The 16093-nt window shown below is 40.0% G+C and overlaps 1 protein-coding gene across 1 annotated transcript in view; it reads left to right on the top strand.

The window, feature by feature from the left end:
• Positions 1–16093, top strand: part of LOC115414763 (phospholipase DDHD1-like) — a 36933-nt gene that overhangs the window by 14444 nt on the left and 6396 nt on the right. Inside the window, 6 exon segments of the mRNA XM_030128056.1 lie at positions 239–345; positions 3720–3976; positions 6264–6339; positions 8091–8240; positions 9495–9559; positions 13068–13246. Of these exon segments, the coding sequence (XP_029983916.1) occupies positions 239–345; positions 3720–3976; positions 6264–6339; positions 8091–8240; positions 9495–9559; positions 13068–13246 (834 nt within the window).

Here is a 16093-nt window from a genome sequence, read left to right as displayed (position 1 = left end):
GTGCGTGCGTGTGTGTGTGTGCGTGTGTGTGTGCATGTGTGTGTGTGTGCGTGCGTGTGTGTGTGTGTGTGCGTGTGCATGCATGTGTGTGTGTGTGCGTGTGTGTGTGCATGCGTGTGTGCGTGTGTGTGTGCGTGTGTGTGTGCATGTGTGTGTGTGTGTGTGCGTGTGCATGCGTGTGTGTGTGTGTGTGTTTGTGCATGTGTGTGTGTGCGCGCGTGTGTGTGTTGTGCTGCAGACACAGTGGACTCCATCACTCCAGACAAAGTGCGTGGTCTCAGAGACATGCTCAACAGCAGTGCCATGGACATCATGTACTACACCAGCCCTCTGTACAGAGATGAGGTGAGGACAGGAGCTGCACACGGGCCTGTTGGGGTCTGTAAACTGCCCTCAGTCACATGACCTGTCCATCCATGACAGCGGTCAGTTCTGATCCACAGTCAGGGGTGGCATGGCTCAGGAGGTAGAGCGGGTCATCCAATAACTGAAGGGTTGGCGGTACGAATCCCACTCTGTCCAAGTCAGTCCATTGCGTCCTTGGACAAGACACCAAGGTTCTAATAGTTTTGGATTTTTCATTAGAGTTTAGTTTTATTTAGTTTAGACTTTTTTTTCTCTAATTCAGTTAGGTTTATTTCGTTTTTAGAGCAGGTTTGCTAGTTTTTATTAGTTTTCATTTTTTCTAAATACTTAGTTTTAGTTTAGTTTTAGTTTTTTCATATCTTTTCTCTTCTCCGTCGTATTCAAATAAATCCCAGACAGGACTCTGCTGCTTTCTCCCAACTTTAGTCTCCATGTTTCCAGGTAGAGTGGGGACCAGAAGACGACTGGAAACCACAAGTGAACACAAGTGACGGACCAAAAAGTGTGGTATGGTGCTGCTAGCTAAAATTGCTAGAGCGAAATATATCACTTTCATATCAATCCGACGTTGACAAAGATGAAAACGAAGGGAATTTTATCCATAATTTTTATATGTTTTAGTTAGTTTTATAAGCACACAATACAGTTTCAGTTAGTTATGTTTTTTTTCTTTTAATTATAGTTTTTATTTATTTCAGTTAACGAAAATGTTTTTACAATTCTAGTTTTTGTCATTTCGTTAGTTTTGTTTAACAATAATAACCTTGCAAGACACTTCCCCCTCCTTGCCTCCAGTGTCAGTCACACTGGTGTATGAATGCGTATGAATGTTCAGTGGTGGTGGGAGGGGCTACCACGCTTCTGTCAGTCTGCCCCAGGTACAGCTGTGGATACAGATGTAGTTTACCACCACCAGAGGGGGAGTGTGAGAGTGAATGAATAATGGGTCAATAATGTAAAGCGCTTTGAGCATCCAAAAAGCGCTATAGAAATCTAATCCATTATTATTATTATTATTATTATAGTCAGTCCCTCCAGAAAAATGCAGCAAAAATATGCAGGGTTTTTATGTGATTTTATGCAGTGAAAATGCAGGAATTTGCAAAAAAAAAAAAGTTGCGAAAATATGCGGGAACTGGAAAACGTGTGTTTTAATGAAAAACATAATGTTCTGCGCTCTTTTAATCCCCCTCGGTTAAATATAGTGTAAGATTTTGTTCAAGTTCCTGCCCTATAATTTAGATTAGATTGTGTTTGTGTAGAACTTATTCCATACATATTTAAATGTGAAAGTACTCAGATATTGTAACCAAGGTTATTATCGTTAACGAAAACTAACGAAATGACGAAAACTACAATTGAAAAATTTTTTTCGTTAACTGAAATAAATAAAAACTATAATTAAAAGACAAAATGATAACTAACTGAAACTATTCTGTGTGTTTACAAAACTAACTAGAACGTATAAAAATTCTAGACAAAATTCCCTTAGTTTTCGTCTTTGTCAATGTCGGATTGATATGAAATCGATTTATTTCACTCAGGCAATTTTAGCTGCTGGCACCGTATGATATTTAACGGTCCATCACTTCTCGTCACTTGTCATTTAGAGTCAGAGTCTAAAGTTGGGAGAAAGCAGCAGAGTTCTGTTCGGGATTTATATGAATATGACAACGAGGAAGATAAAAGATACGAAAAAACTAACACTAATACTAAAACTAAGCATTTAGAAAAAACGAAAACTAATAAAAACTAGCAAACCTGCTGTAAAAACTAATTAAAAACTAACTGAATTAGATTTTTAAAAAAGTTAAAACTAAATAAAACCAAACTCTAATGAAAAATCCAAAACTATTAGAACCTTGATTGTAACTGCACAAGAACATGTGACCTGGAAACAGTAGGTCAAAGGTCATCTGTTTTCAATATTCTTCTGCTCCTGGACAAGATGCATCCACAGGACAAATTTAAACAAATAACTTTTGCGGTGTTTATACTTACCATCCGTACATTATTCCTCCCAAAAATGAGCAGACACAACTGACTGAAATGTCATAGATCAGGGGTGTCAAACATGCGGCCTGGGGGCCAAATGCGGTCCACCAAACATTCCAATCCGGCCCGTGGGATGAATTTACAAAGGGCAAAAATTCCACATTCAAGGCTGTCCACATTCAGACCAGTATGATCTTAAGTAAAATAACAGCAGAATAACCTACAAAAAGTAATGATTTCTTATTTTCTTTTTTGTTGATGTGAAAAAAATCATATTACATTATGCCTATAAATAATGACAACTTCAAATTTGTCTCGGGTCATCTGGTGTAAGTCTGCTCTGTGTTCCCAAAGTCAGAACTAAACATCGAGAATCGGCGTTCAGTTTCTATATCTGGTTCCAGTTTCTATACCTGGAACAAACTACCAGAAAATATCAGGTCTGCTGAGAGTCTGAGTTCTTTGAAGTCCAGGTTAAAGACTCAGCTGTTCACTCCTGCCTTTAATTAAAAGGCTTTTGACTTTTTAAATTTTATATTCTCTTTCGAAACGCTGCACTGCAACTCTTACTTTAATATGTGTGTCTTTTTATATTTTTGGATTTTATGTGTTGTTTTCTTACTTGCTGTTTTTTATCACCTTTTACATGTTTCTTTTATAATGTTTTAAATGTGTTTCTTTTTCCCTGTCGTTGTATTTCAATGTCCTGTGTGAAGCACCTTGAATTGCCTTGTTGCTGAAATGTGCGATACAAATAAACTTGCCTTGCCTTTGTTTTAGTGCAAAAAATAACATTAAATTATGAAAATATTAAGACTTACACACTATCCTGTAACAATAAATTGTGAATAACCTGAACAAATATGAACAACCTGAAATGTCTAAAGAAAATTCAGCACAATTTTAACTCTTTTCTGCCTGTTAGTAACTGTTTAGTGTCTTTGTAGATCTGATCCATAATGCACATGTAGAAATGATAAGTTGAGGGATACTACTGTTAAAATTACAATTATTTTTTTTAAGAAATTTCAGTTTTTTTCAGGTTATTTAAATCTTTTTTTTTGGATAGTTTATAAAAGTAAGTATTTTCATAATTCAATGGGGGTTTATTGCACTAAAACGACAAAAATTTGGAGTTGTCATTATTTATAGGTTATTATGCTATTATTTTATTGGTTCGGTCCACTGCAGATCAAATCGGGCTGAATGTGGAACCTGAAAGAAAATGAGTTTGAGAGCCCTGTCCCAGATAAAGGAGGAGGAGGAGCTTGGACTCCTTGTCCCAGTGTAGGTGTGTTGTCCTTGTTGTCCGTATGCTGTGCTTCCAGACTGGACCTGTCCTTCTCCACTGTGTGCAGATCACCAGGGGTCTGACTCTGGAGCTCAACCGCCTCTACTCTCTGTTCTGCTCACGGAACCCAGACTTCGAGAAAAACGGGAAGGTGTCCATCGTGTCGCACTCGCTGGGCTGCGTCATCACCTTCGACATTATGACGGGATGGGACCCGGTGCGCTTTCATCATCAAGAAGCGCCCGACCCAGAGGAGACCAAGGCTCGCTGGCCTAGTGATGATGAGCGCCACCTGCAGGAGCAGCTGAGAATCACACACCTCAGGTACGACCAACGCAGACGCCATCCAGTCTGTCAGTCCCATTTTATTAGTTCACACTGGTGGAGAGGAGACGAGCTGGTGAGAAGGTGCTGCGTACGGCCACATCTTCATCAGTGTCATCTTCATCATTGTCGTCATTGTCATCTTTGTCATTGTTGTCTTCGTCATTACTGTCTTTGTCGTCTTTGTCATCATCATCTTTGTCATCATCTTCGTCGTTGTCATCTTCACCATTGTCGTCTTCGTCTTTGTTGTCTTTGTCATTGTTGTCTTCATCATTGTCTTTGTTGTCGTCGTCATATTCGTCATTGTCATCTTCATCGTTGTCGTCTTCATCATTGTCGTCTTCATCAATGTCGTCTTCGTCAATCTCGTCTTCCTCATTGTCGTCTTCATCATTGTCATCTTTGTCATTGTCATCGTCTTCATTGTCGTCGTTGTCTTCTTCATCATTGTCGTCTTCGTCTTCATCGCTGTCATTTTCATCGTTGTCGTCTTCGTTGTTGTCACCTTCCTCATTGTCATTTTCCTCATTGTCATCTTCATCGTCATCTTCGTCATTGTCATCGTCTTCATTGTCGTCATTGTCGTCTTCGTCATTGTCGTCGTTGTCTTCTTCATCGTTGTCGTCTTCGTCATCGTCTTCGTTGCTGTCATTTTCATCGTTGTCATCTTCATTGTTGTCATCTTCCTCATTGTTGTCTTCATCATTGTCGTCTTCATCACTGTCGTCTTCTTCATTGTCGTCTTCCTCATTGTTGTCTTCATTATTGTCATCTTCATCATTGTCATCTTCGTCATTGTCGTCTTCTTCATTGTCGTCTTCATCATTGTCGTCTTCGTCATTGTCGTCTTCGTCATTGTCGTCTTTGTCATTGTTGTCGTTGTTGTCTTCGTCATCGTCTTCGTCGCTGTCATCTTCGTCATTGTCGTCTTCATCATTCTCGTCTTCGTCGTTGTGTTCTTTGTCGTCTTCATTGTGGTCTTCGTCGTTGTCCTCTTCGTTGTTGTCGTCTTCATCAATGTCATCTTTGTCATCATTGTCATCTTTGTCGTCTTTGTCATTGTCATCTTCATTGTTGTTGTCTTTGTTAGCAATTTCTTCAAACATTGTCTCCGACTACACAACTGGTCAGATTCATTTCAAATTTTATATGTATCTTCTTTGGGACAATGTCCACAAAGTTTCTTCATAGTTTTGAGAAATATAGATTTTTGAATTTTTGGTGAATTTTGAAATATTAAAATTGTGTCTTTCCTTTTAGACCCAATAATTAAAGGTAAATGTAGACAGATTTCCTCCCAGGATGGACCTAATGATGACCTCAGAGAAATACAAAAAAAATTATCCTCTTGCTCTGATCCATCCCATAATTAATGAATTTTTAATCAAATATTGGGTCCAAAAATAGGACCCAAATATGGACATTAAATCTCCCTAGGTGTAGGGATAGACTCCAAGCGACCCCCGTGACCCTAGTGAGGATAAAACGGGTTCAGAAAATGAATGAATGAATGAATGAAATCAAAGTTTATTTCTATAGCACTTTACAACAACATAGCGAAGCCCAAAGTGCTTTACATCTAAAAACATGATTAAACTAGAAGCACTCGGAGAGCGCAGACCTCCGCCAAGGCTGATCAGTGGCGCCCCCCGTGGGCCCCCCCACCCCCGATCACCACCAAAATTTAATCATTTCTTCCTTATCCCATTTCCAACAAACCCTGAAAATTTCATCCAAATCTGTCCATAACTTTTTGAGTTATGTTGCACACTAACGGACAGACAAACAAACAAACAAACAAACCCTGGCAAAAACAGAACCTCCTTGGTGGAGGTAATTATAAGATAAAAAAGCAGGTTAATCAGGTATCATAAATATGCACAAAGCAACAGGACACAACACACAGTGATCAAAGAGAGCGCAGATTCAAACCTGATAGTGTCTCAGTGCTAAGGGTTAAAAGCCAGTCTGAACAGGTGAGTCTAAAACCTGTTTAGATATTACAGCAAACACAGTCTGCATCACGTTTAGTAACGTGGAACCTTCCAACACTTTCTGTCCACCACACCTGCTGTTATCATCAAGCTGCCACTGATGTAATCACGCTCTGGTGCGTCTAATGTCGTCGTCGTGTCAGGCGGACACTCCTCCACTCTGTCCCCGACACATGCAACATGAAGATGCGTTCAAGTACCAAAACATGGTACTGTTTGACTTTATGTGAATCAATACTCATTAGTACTGAATTCAGTACCCATCCCTGTCTGTCACTCCTGTCTTTCAGGCTCAGGGACTTGGAGGATCAGTTTCAGGGTCTGCAGTCCTCGTCATGTCTCGCAGTGCCGGCCTTAAAGTTTCAGGTAAATGCTGACGAAGGTTGTGTAATGTATGAGTAGTCAGTGCTCACATTCGACAGCAGACATCAGTAAACAAAAGGCCCTCAAAGGGTCTTTTGACTGAATTATGAGCCCCAGGTTTTAACAATCAGTCACCTTTTGTTACCTCGCAAGAAAATTTACATTTATGCAATTGGCAGACGCTTTTTTCCAAAGTGACTTACAGAGGAAAACCAATCACATCAATCAATCAATCAAATTTTATTTATATAGTGCCAAATCACAACAAAAGTTCTCTCATGGCACTTTACATATAGAGCTGGTCAAAACCAGACTGAAGCCAATTTACACACACAGTAAGGGGGGTTTGGGTAAGGATATGGGAAAATTAGCACGCAGTGGGGAAGGGTATTCAGGAAAGGATACGGGAAGAAAGACGGGAATCAGATAAAGAAGTTAAAATTCCATTACAGTAGAATCAGCCTGTGGACGGCAGCAGGACCTCCAGGGTGGGTTCTGACAGACGCCACCCTCCAGCTGATGGAGGTGCTGACAGACGTTTTTAGCCCCTCCTCCTCCCAGGCCTCAGTACCATCATAGTTCAAGACAGCCCCCATTACTCCTCCCCCCAGTCCTCCTCTGTCTCCTGCATGAATGACCCCAGTATATGGAGTCATGAAGTGTTTTGAGAGGCCGGTGACGGTGTGGGTCCTCACCAGTACACATTCAGGAAGAACTGGTGTCCATCTGATCCAGTAACAACTGGAGAACAGGGGCATTTACCCCAGGATTTGAAATCTACAAGAAAATGAAGTGTAGAACAAACCTAAAAAGCCAGTGTATCTGTGTTAGAGGGTCCATCTGTGGAATAATCTGGAGCAGAACTTAAAAATGTCTTCTTCGATTTGTGCATTTAAAAGGACGTATAAATCCACTATAATAACAAAATATAGAACATTATAGAAGTACGCTTAAAATAAGATATTATTGTAGTTAATTGGTTATCGTGATAAGAAGATATTATCACATTATTGATCATTGTATTTGGACTAATATTTAAAGTGCATATAAATATTATAGTTTATATTAAAAACGGTTGATTATGCAAATCTGAATGTGTGTGAGGTGACTAAAAAAGTGTATATGAATGGTTTGTACGGATGTTTTGTGTTATTGTAAAAATATTCAGAGGAAAATGTGTGTTAAAGCAAAGGAAGCAGATCTGGTTTGATTACTAGTTTGTAAAAAGAGGGTGGAGTCAGTAAGTTATACTTGTGCCCACTCCTTTTCAAGCGCAGAAATTTTTTATTTATTTATTTATTTATTTATTGACCATGTATGATTCTTTGTTATCTGATGATTCTATGTGCACAAAATAAAGCTACTACTACTACTAGGATTTGAGCTCAGTGAATACAGTCGTCCTGCTCTGGAGGACAAGCTGTCACTGCTGGGATTCAAACCATCACCCTGTAAGTGGACACTGCTGGACTTCCTCACATACAGAGCTCAGACTGTGAAGATCCACGGCTGCTCTTCTTCACCAACCACTGCTGACCTTATGACAGCTATGATCGTGGATTTCAGGAAGAGCAGCCCCCCCCACCCTTTACATTCCCTACACAGCAGAGGGTCAATGGAAAACAGACTATTGAATCTTTTAATCCAGGAAAAGCTGGAGGACGTGACTGGAGAGAGGGAGGATGGACTTCTCTAAACTACTGCTCTTTTCTTTTCTTTTCTTTTTTTTTTCTTCATTAATTTTTGTGTTGCAGGTGGAGAATTTCTTCTGCATGGGTTCACCTCTGGCTGTTTTCTTGGCGTTGCGTGGGATCCGGCCTGGGAACAACGGCGTCCAGGACCACATCCTCCCAACATCCATTTGCAAACGTCTCTTTAACATATTCCATCCAACTGACCCTGTGGTGAGCGCTGTCATATGACTGAAACAACTCAAATCTCACAGAACAATTTTAGACCAAGGAAAAACAAATGTATGCCAGAGAGGTTCGGACATCCACACCAGTACTCCCATCATTATCTGACTTCTGGAGTTCTCCGATTATTCTTGTAATCATATGAACAGGACAATGCGACTGACTTTATCCGATAATTATGAGAAATCAGATTAACACACCTAGATTTCTCCCCAATACTCCGATATCTTCACGCATGTATACAGGTTAATCTGATTTATTTCGTTTGTTTTTTTTCCATCAGCACATGTGTAAAAAAAACTATAAACTGAAGTTACGCAGCGACACCGTGAGAAGAAGGAAAAAAGTAAAAAAACAATGAAATGTAATGAAGGATAACAGCAAAATGTGATCTGTTTTGTCGTCTTATTAGCTCCTCCCACATTAGGACAGCTAACGCTGACACTGTAGGCATTGCCATGGTAACAAGACAAGACCGGATGTTTTGAAAATGACAGGAAGTGTACGTCTGACATCATAATGTACGAACGTACTCCAAAAGAAATCAAATAATGGACTGAAACATAAACCAGGGTTTTTCCATTATCGCATTTCTGAAGTGACTGTAAACGCATCACATTATTGGATTACTCCCAGTTCTGGTATTTGTCTGGTCGTGTAAACTTGGATTACTCCCAGTTCTGGTATTTGTCTGGTCGTGTAAACTTGGATTACTCCCAGTTCTGGTATTTGTCTGGTCGTGTAAACGGGCTCAGTGGTGAACGGCGTGTGTCCAGTGTTGGACAGACTGAATCAGATGAGCGTCTTCGTTATGAACTGTGTCTTCATGAGCTGCGTCAGGTGATAATAATGACAGCAGGGGCAGCCGTGGCCCAGAAGGCTGCAGAGTTGGCTGGTGAGCCAAGGGCTGCTGTTGGCAAGATAACTCAAAAAGTTATGGACAGATTTTCAGGAAATTTTCAGGAAATGTTGATACTGGCACAAGGAACAAATGATTAAATTTTAGAGGTGATGGGGAGGGGCCTTCTGCCTTGGTGGTGGTCTGCGCTCTCCGAGTGCTTTTCTAGTTTATGTATCCTTTATTCTTATTCTATTTTTTGCCTTTTTTTTTTTTTTTTTAATTTATGGCATTTAACAAGATAACAGAGAAACAGCGTCTCAGTTCTCTGTGTGCCATGTCCATCTAGTCAACTGACAATAAAAGTATGTTTGAATGTTGAATGTGTTTTGTTTGTTTTGCAGGCGTACAGGTTGGAGCCTCTGATCTTAAAACACTACAGTAACATCGCTCCGGTTCAAATTCACTGGTGAGTGATGCAGTTCAGTAACAGAATCCTGTGTCTTTATAAAGGTTTTCTGCACTGAGGATCAAATACAGTGTGATCAGAAGTAATATGTGCCAAAGTTTAGTCATCCTTTAGATTAGTTGTTTCTGCAGCGTTAAAATGAACATACATATTCATTTCTCAGTCTCTTTTCTTCAGATAAAAAGGGAAAATACAGGAAATATATTCACAGCCTTAACCAGTGTGGGGCAAATTATTTTTAAAAAGTAATTAGTTATAGTTACTAGTTACTGCTCATGCTCCGCCCATGAATACTGTAATGTCTGTATGTGAATGTGACAGACACAGAAGGAGGAGACCACATGTGGTTTATGAACATGTACTTTTACTAGATCAGCTGTACTGAGTACTGCAGTACAGACCACAGATACTTCCTTAAACAGTCACATACAGATCCAGCAGCACATCCCAGAATACCCTGTACAGGTGTGTGTTAAAGTGACAGAACCTTTTTCTGTTTTAGCTACATTACAAATACATTGCATTAACCTCCTCAGACCCAGCTCTGGGTTTTCTGTCCACATTTGTGGACAAGAGTTTCACAACTTTATACAGAAACAAAAGAAAAGAAAACTGTCCACCACAAAGGACATTCCATCAAAATGTTAAAAACTGCATTTGAAAAAACTGTTGCATCATGATGTTTCCAATATAGGCACTTACTTAATAAAAAACAAAAAAGCTGGTTCTTTGCTGACATTTCCTGGGTCTGAGGAGGTTAAAAATGGATTTGGCGAAGGAGTAAGAAGTTGAGTGTTAGAAACAGAGAAACGACTTTGGAAACAAAGTCCTAACTGTTTCACTGACTGTATGTGAAACTGAACGAAAGACACTTTCAACGGCATGGTTTTATTTGATAAATAAATAATCAAGCTCCTTGAATTGCACTGCCAGGAATGTGTTGAATCAGAATGAACTTAACTGATGCTCTGGGTGTGTATCGTATCGCATCACGAGGTGCCACAAATGTATCTACAATATATTGGATCGGAGGTGCTGTATCGTGTTGCGTATGGTATCGGCCTTACAACTAAGATTCCCAGCTCTAGTTTCTACTGCTGCTCAGACTACAGTAGTTTGTACATTCAACACATTCTAGATGTTTCTAATGGTTTTTGCTGCTTCTTGTCATGGGGTCAGAGGTCACACTAAATACTGACTTTAACCTTGAACCAGTGCTGTAGTGGTCCCTGGAGAAGTGGGTATATGCTCAATTTTTGGCTACTTCTTTTTTTTTTTTAAGTCCAGAAAAACGCTGTTTTAGAAACAGTGACATATACAGACTTCTTTATTTACTTTACCCATAAATCCATCTGTAGTATTTGTTCACTATTATAACATGATCATGACTTGATCAGGAGCAGTTTGTAGGTTTTACTGGACACACAAGCAGCTGCAGGAATGGAGATGGATTCAACAGGAGGGAAACAGAGGAGAATGTTAACCTTTCATAACGTTAGGCTTTCATAACCTTAGCCTTTCATAACATTAGCCTTTCATAATGCTAGCCTTTCATAACGTTAGCCTGTCATAATGTTAGCCTTTCATAACGTTAGCCTTTCATAACATTAGCCTGTCATAATGTTAGCCTTTCATGACGTTAGCGTTTCATAACATTAGCCTTTCATAACGTTAGCCTTTCATAATGCTAGCCTTTCATAACGTTAGCCTGTCATAATGTTAGCCTTTCATAACGTTAGCCTTTCATAACATTAGCCTGTCATAATGTTAGCCTTTCATGACGTTAGCGTTTCATAACGTTAGCCTTTCATAACGTTAGCCCTTCATTATGTTAGCCTTTCATAACGTTAACCTGTTATAATATTAGCCTTTCATATTGTTAGTCTTTAATCATGTTAGCCTTTCATAACGTTAGCCTTTCATAACGTTTGCCTTTCATCATGTTAGCCTTTTATAACTTTTGCTTTCATAATGTTAGCCTTTCATAACATTAGCGTTCCATAACATTAGCCTACTCACACAGTTTAACTAATGGTGACTAAATCTCTTCTCTGAATGTGCAGTCATGTGACCAGTCGTTTAAAACAGTGACTCATTCTGAAACCACCTTAAAACTGACCTCAGAATTATGTGCATGCAGTGACCTGTCAATCAACTGGGGTGGCACTGGCACCTGAGGTGACCAATCAGGTTCCAGAGGTGGACAGCGCTAGTTAGCAATATTTTCCCAGGCATGACCCGCCCTACTCTGCCTCTGATTGGCTCATCAGTCGTCATGCCTAAAGTTAACCAATCTAATCAGTGAAGGCAGTCAGTACTAGCCAATTAGAGGCAGAGTAGGGCGGGGCATGGCTTCACCATCCAAGGGGAAAACATGGGTAATACGACGGAATGGAGCAGATCAGGGGGATTTAGAAGAGGATGCACGCAATGACTGGAAAAGAAGTGGGTCCACTGCGTACACCCTGGACTACACCACTGCCTTTAACCCATTTAGTTCAGTTTGTTGTGTGTCTTTTAAGGCTGTGCTCAGATGTCCTGTTTTTTCTTGTTGTATCTGAAGAAAAGAGACTGAGAACTAAATATGCCTGTTCATTTAACCCTTTCATGCATAGCAGTCACTCCAGTGGACAGTTCTACTACAGCTGTTCTCTTCTACATTCATGGGTTTTGTTGTTTTAGTTCCATATCAGCCAACACAGTGGACGCTTATGGGTCAAAACAGTCATGTCCCATCACAGAACAAACTTTAACTGACTGCCATTCAAACATTTATTTCAATATAAAGTAGCTCCTTGTTTTGGATAATCCCTTATGGTCTGACTAAAGCAAAAATTAATTTAAAAGGTAAAATGTGGGTCATTTAGCAACACTAATCTGTCAAACTGACACTAAAATGTCCCGTCAGAGAGATTTCGAATACTGTGTTTTGACACTTATGCACCATCTCATACACTGCAAATCATACCAGCACTGTAACTGTAATGTTCTAGATAAACCTGGTCTGCACTAACATGTCTGAGTGTAAATCAGTTGCTAGTTGTTATTAGACTATAATTAACAGTTTTCTTAAACAAAAAGGTTTTTTTATGCATACTATCTCCATGAAGTGAGTAATAACTAGAATTAGAGTTTGTTAAAATGTGAGAAAACATCAGATTAGCTGATGAAAAATGTTTTTATTTCATAGTTTTCACATATATCACTTTCTGATGACAGGTTTAAATACATGTTTTTTTGCTTCAAAAATTAGACACATGGTGTCCAGCTGCGTGGACATTTTTGTAACTCCATGAAAAATAGGTTCATAAATGCCTAAAGAGGAATAAAAACACTCAGGAAAAAAATCTTGACCAAGGTTTTCATAATTCTTGCATGAAAGGGTTAAACGCTGCAGAAACCTCTAATCTAAAGGCCTGATCTACCACTGTGGCTCAGTCCTGTGTGTGTCGGCTGTCTGCTGGTGTCTGAGGACAGGATGTGGACCACATGTATGTGTGACGTACAGGTACAACACCAGCAGCCCCACGCCGTACGATCAGATCCGCCCCACCATGTTACACCCTCTGAAGGAGAGCGCGTCGGTGAGCGACTCAGAGAGCATCCCCAGCCCCTGCACCTCCCCCCCCCAGACCAGACGGCACTACGGGGAGTCCATCACCAGCCTGGGGAAGGCCAGCATCATGGGTGAGGAGGACACATCTGTCAGGGACAGTTCTGTCTCTGACTTTAGCCCATGTCATTACAAATCAGGCCCTCCAGAAAAACAGGATTATTTAATCGCATAATTCAAGCAAATAGTGTGTATTATGCAGGGGTCCATTTGTCATCAAAACCAAGGTTCTAATAGTTCTGGATTTTTCATTCTACTGTAGTTTAGTTTTATTTAGTTTGGACTTTTTTTCTCTAATTCACTTTGTTTTAATTCATTTTTAGAGCAGGTTTGATAGTTTTTATTAGTTTTCATTATTTTCTAAATGCTTAGTTGTAGTTTAGTCGTCTCTTTTCTCTTTGTCGTCGTATTCAAATAAATCCCAGACAGGACTCTGCTGCTTTAGTCTCCATGTTTCCAGGTAGAGTGGGGACCAGAAGACGACTGGAAACCACAAGTGAACACAAGTGACGGAGCAAAAAGTGTCGTATGGTGCTGTGAGCTAAAATTGCTAGAGCAAAATAAATCGCTTTTGTATCAATCCGAAATTGACGAAGACAAAAACGAAGGGAATTTTATTCATAATTTTTATCCGTTTTAGTTAGTTTTGTAAACACACAATACAGTTTCAGTTAGTTATGGCTTTTTTTCTTTTAAATATAGTCTTTATTTATTTCAGTTAACGAAAAAGTTTTTACAATTCTAGTTTTCATCATTTCGTTAGTTTTTGTTAACGATAATAACCTTGATCAAAACACGTTTTTCCAGTTCCCGCATATTTTCGTAACTTCGCGCATTTTTTGCAAATTCCCACAATGTCACTGCATAAAATCACATAAAACCCACATTTTCCATCATATCATCAAAGATTTTTGCCTGCATTTTTCTGGAGGAACTGACTGATGCCTGAAATAAAAGCCTTGTATCGTTTCAACTCCAACCATCAGAGTAAAGAAGATGAAAGTGACAGGATGTGGATGTGTGAGCTGCAGCGTCTGTGTGTGTGTGTGTGTGTGTGTGTGTGTGTGTGTGTGTGTGTGTGTGTGTGTGTGTGTGTGTGCTACTCTTGAAAATATGGCTGTGTAGTGTTAATGGACTCAGCACATTCCACAGGCGGAGGGAGGGGGGTGCACTGAGCATGCTCAGATGTCTATGGAAAGAACAAGGTCTATTCTTTTTGATCCTATTGAGGAAACAGTTGAATTTCTATGAATATTTAAAATAAATCATACATTCAGAACGCTCACCACAGACACATCAGGGGTTAAAGGGTTAAACACCAAGGCCTTTAAAATACTTCACCACAAGAAATCCAACAAACCCTCCCAGTCACACAGCTGTTTTTAGAAGAAGAAAAGCCCTACACACACAGATGTAATATTACTGAAAATGCAGCATTAGTGCGACTCATCAAATGGTTAAATGATAGTTTTTACAGATATTTCTGCAGGATGTCCCAGTGTCATGAAGTAAAGCTTTGCATTATGACACAAAGGGTTTCATTTCTATTATCTGTATTATAAAAGGCAAGTGTGTGTGTGTGTGTGTGTGTGAGGGTGTGTGTGTGTGTGTGTGTGTGTGAGGGTGTGTGTGTGTGTGTGTGTGTGTGTGTGTGTGTGTGAGGGTGTGTGTGTGTGTGTGTGTGTGTGTGTGTGTGTCTCAGGCATCGCACTAACTCCGTACACAGCTGACTGCTGCAGTTTGTCATACGTCTGAATTTTTGGTCATTGAACAAACTAGTGAAAAATCCCGTTACTATGTCCATGATGTTTGACAGGAAGTGCAGTACCACACTGCATGATGGGAAATGAAGTTAAAAACAGGAACAACTCATTTACTAACTTAACTCCCTAGATATCAGTGTAATATATTAATTGTTGTTTAAATTTTACAGAATGAGTTACCAAACAATTTATATGTCAGTACTTATAAAATAAAATTTAGACGAACATCTTTACCCTGAAGCAGTGGAGGCTGCTGGTCTTTCAGACAGGTGAAGCTCATTGTTGGCTTACATCAAAAAAAAAAACTGTCAAGTCATTTAAACATAAATTCAGCTCTCCGTTCCTTTTTAAGAACATGCTCAGTGTCCTTATCGTACCAGTAGGCATCTTTTCCAGGGACTGGACCAGTGTCCTCTGAATGTCCAGCAGAGCTGGGCTGCTCAGACGGCCTTGGCCCAGTGTGGTCCAGGTGGAGGACTGAAGCCTTTAAACTACAGAAGCTCCTTCTACACCTGCCGAAAAAACGATTTTAAACTCAAACAAGAAATGATTAAATTATGGAACTGAAACAAGAAAATGTTGAAATTATGTTAAATTGAAACAAGGAAGTCCAGTGGTTGTGTTTTCTTTCAGGTCAGTAAATGAACAGTTCATTTGGTTTCTGTGATTTCACAGCAGAATGTGTGACGGTATTAAACTGAACTGTGTCAGTGAAGGAGCACATCTGAAAACAGCTGTCAATCAAACAGGATTCAGCCTTTGGACCCATCCTCCAATCAGCACGTGGAAGCTCAGCATCCAGCAAGGCCGAGCTCCGCCCACAGCTCCGTTCACCCCCAGAGACGCCGAGCGTCCGGGGGCGGGACAACATGGTGTCATTTATCCAATTAGCGTCCAGTTTAGAGTTGTTGAATAAAGCAGTTCCACTCAGTCCCATTGAAGTGCATGGACGCTGAGCGTCTACGGACAAATGCACTGAGCAGAGATGGAATGAACAAACACAGACACGGGAATGGAGGAGAAGTGAACAACATCCAGTCCACTGATCTGGGATCAAACTGATTCTGAACCAACTGGTCTGAGAGATGAACGTGTTCCAACACATTTGGAGTCAATGAAATAAAAACAACTGAACAGATTTGAGCATTTAATGGGAGT

Source organism: Sphaeramia orbicularis, chromosome 24 (assembly GCF_902148855.1).
Source record: "Sphaeramia orbicularis chromosome 24, fSphaOr1.1, whole genome shotgun sequence".
NCBI lineage: Eukaryota > Metazoa > Chordata > Actinopteri > Kurtiformes > Apogonidae > Sphaeramia > Sphaeramia orbicularis.
This window is presented reverse-complemented; position numbering and strand designations above follow the sequence as displayed.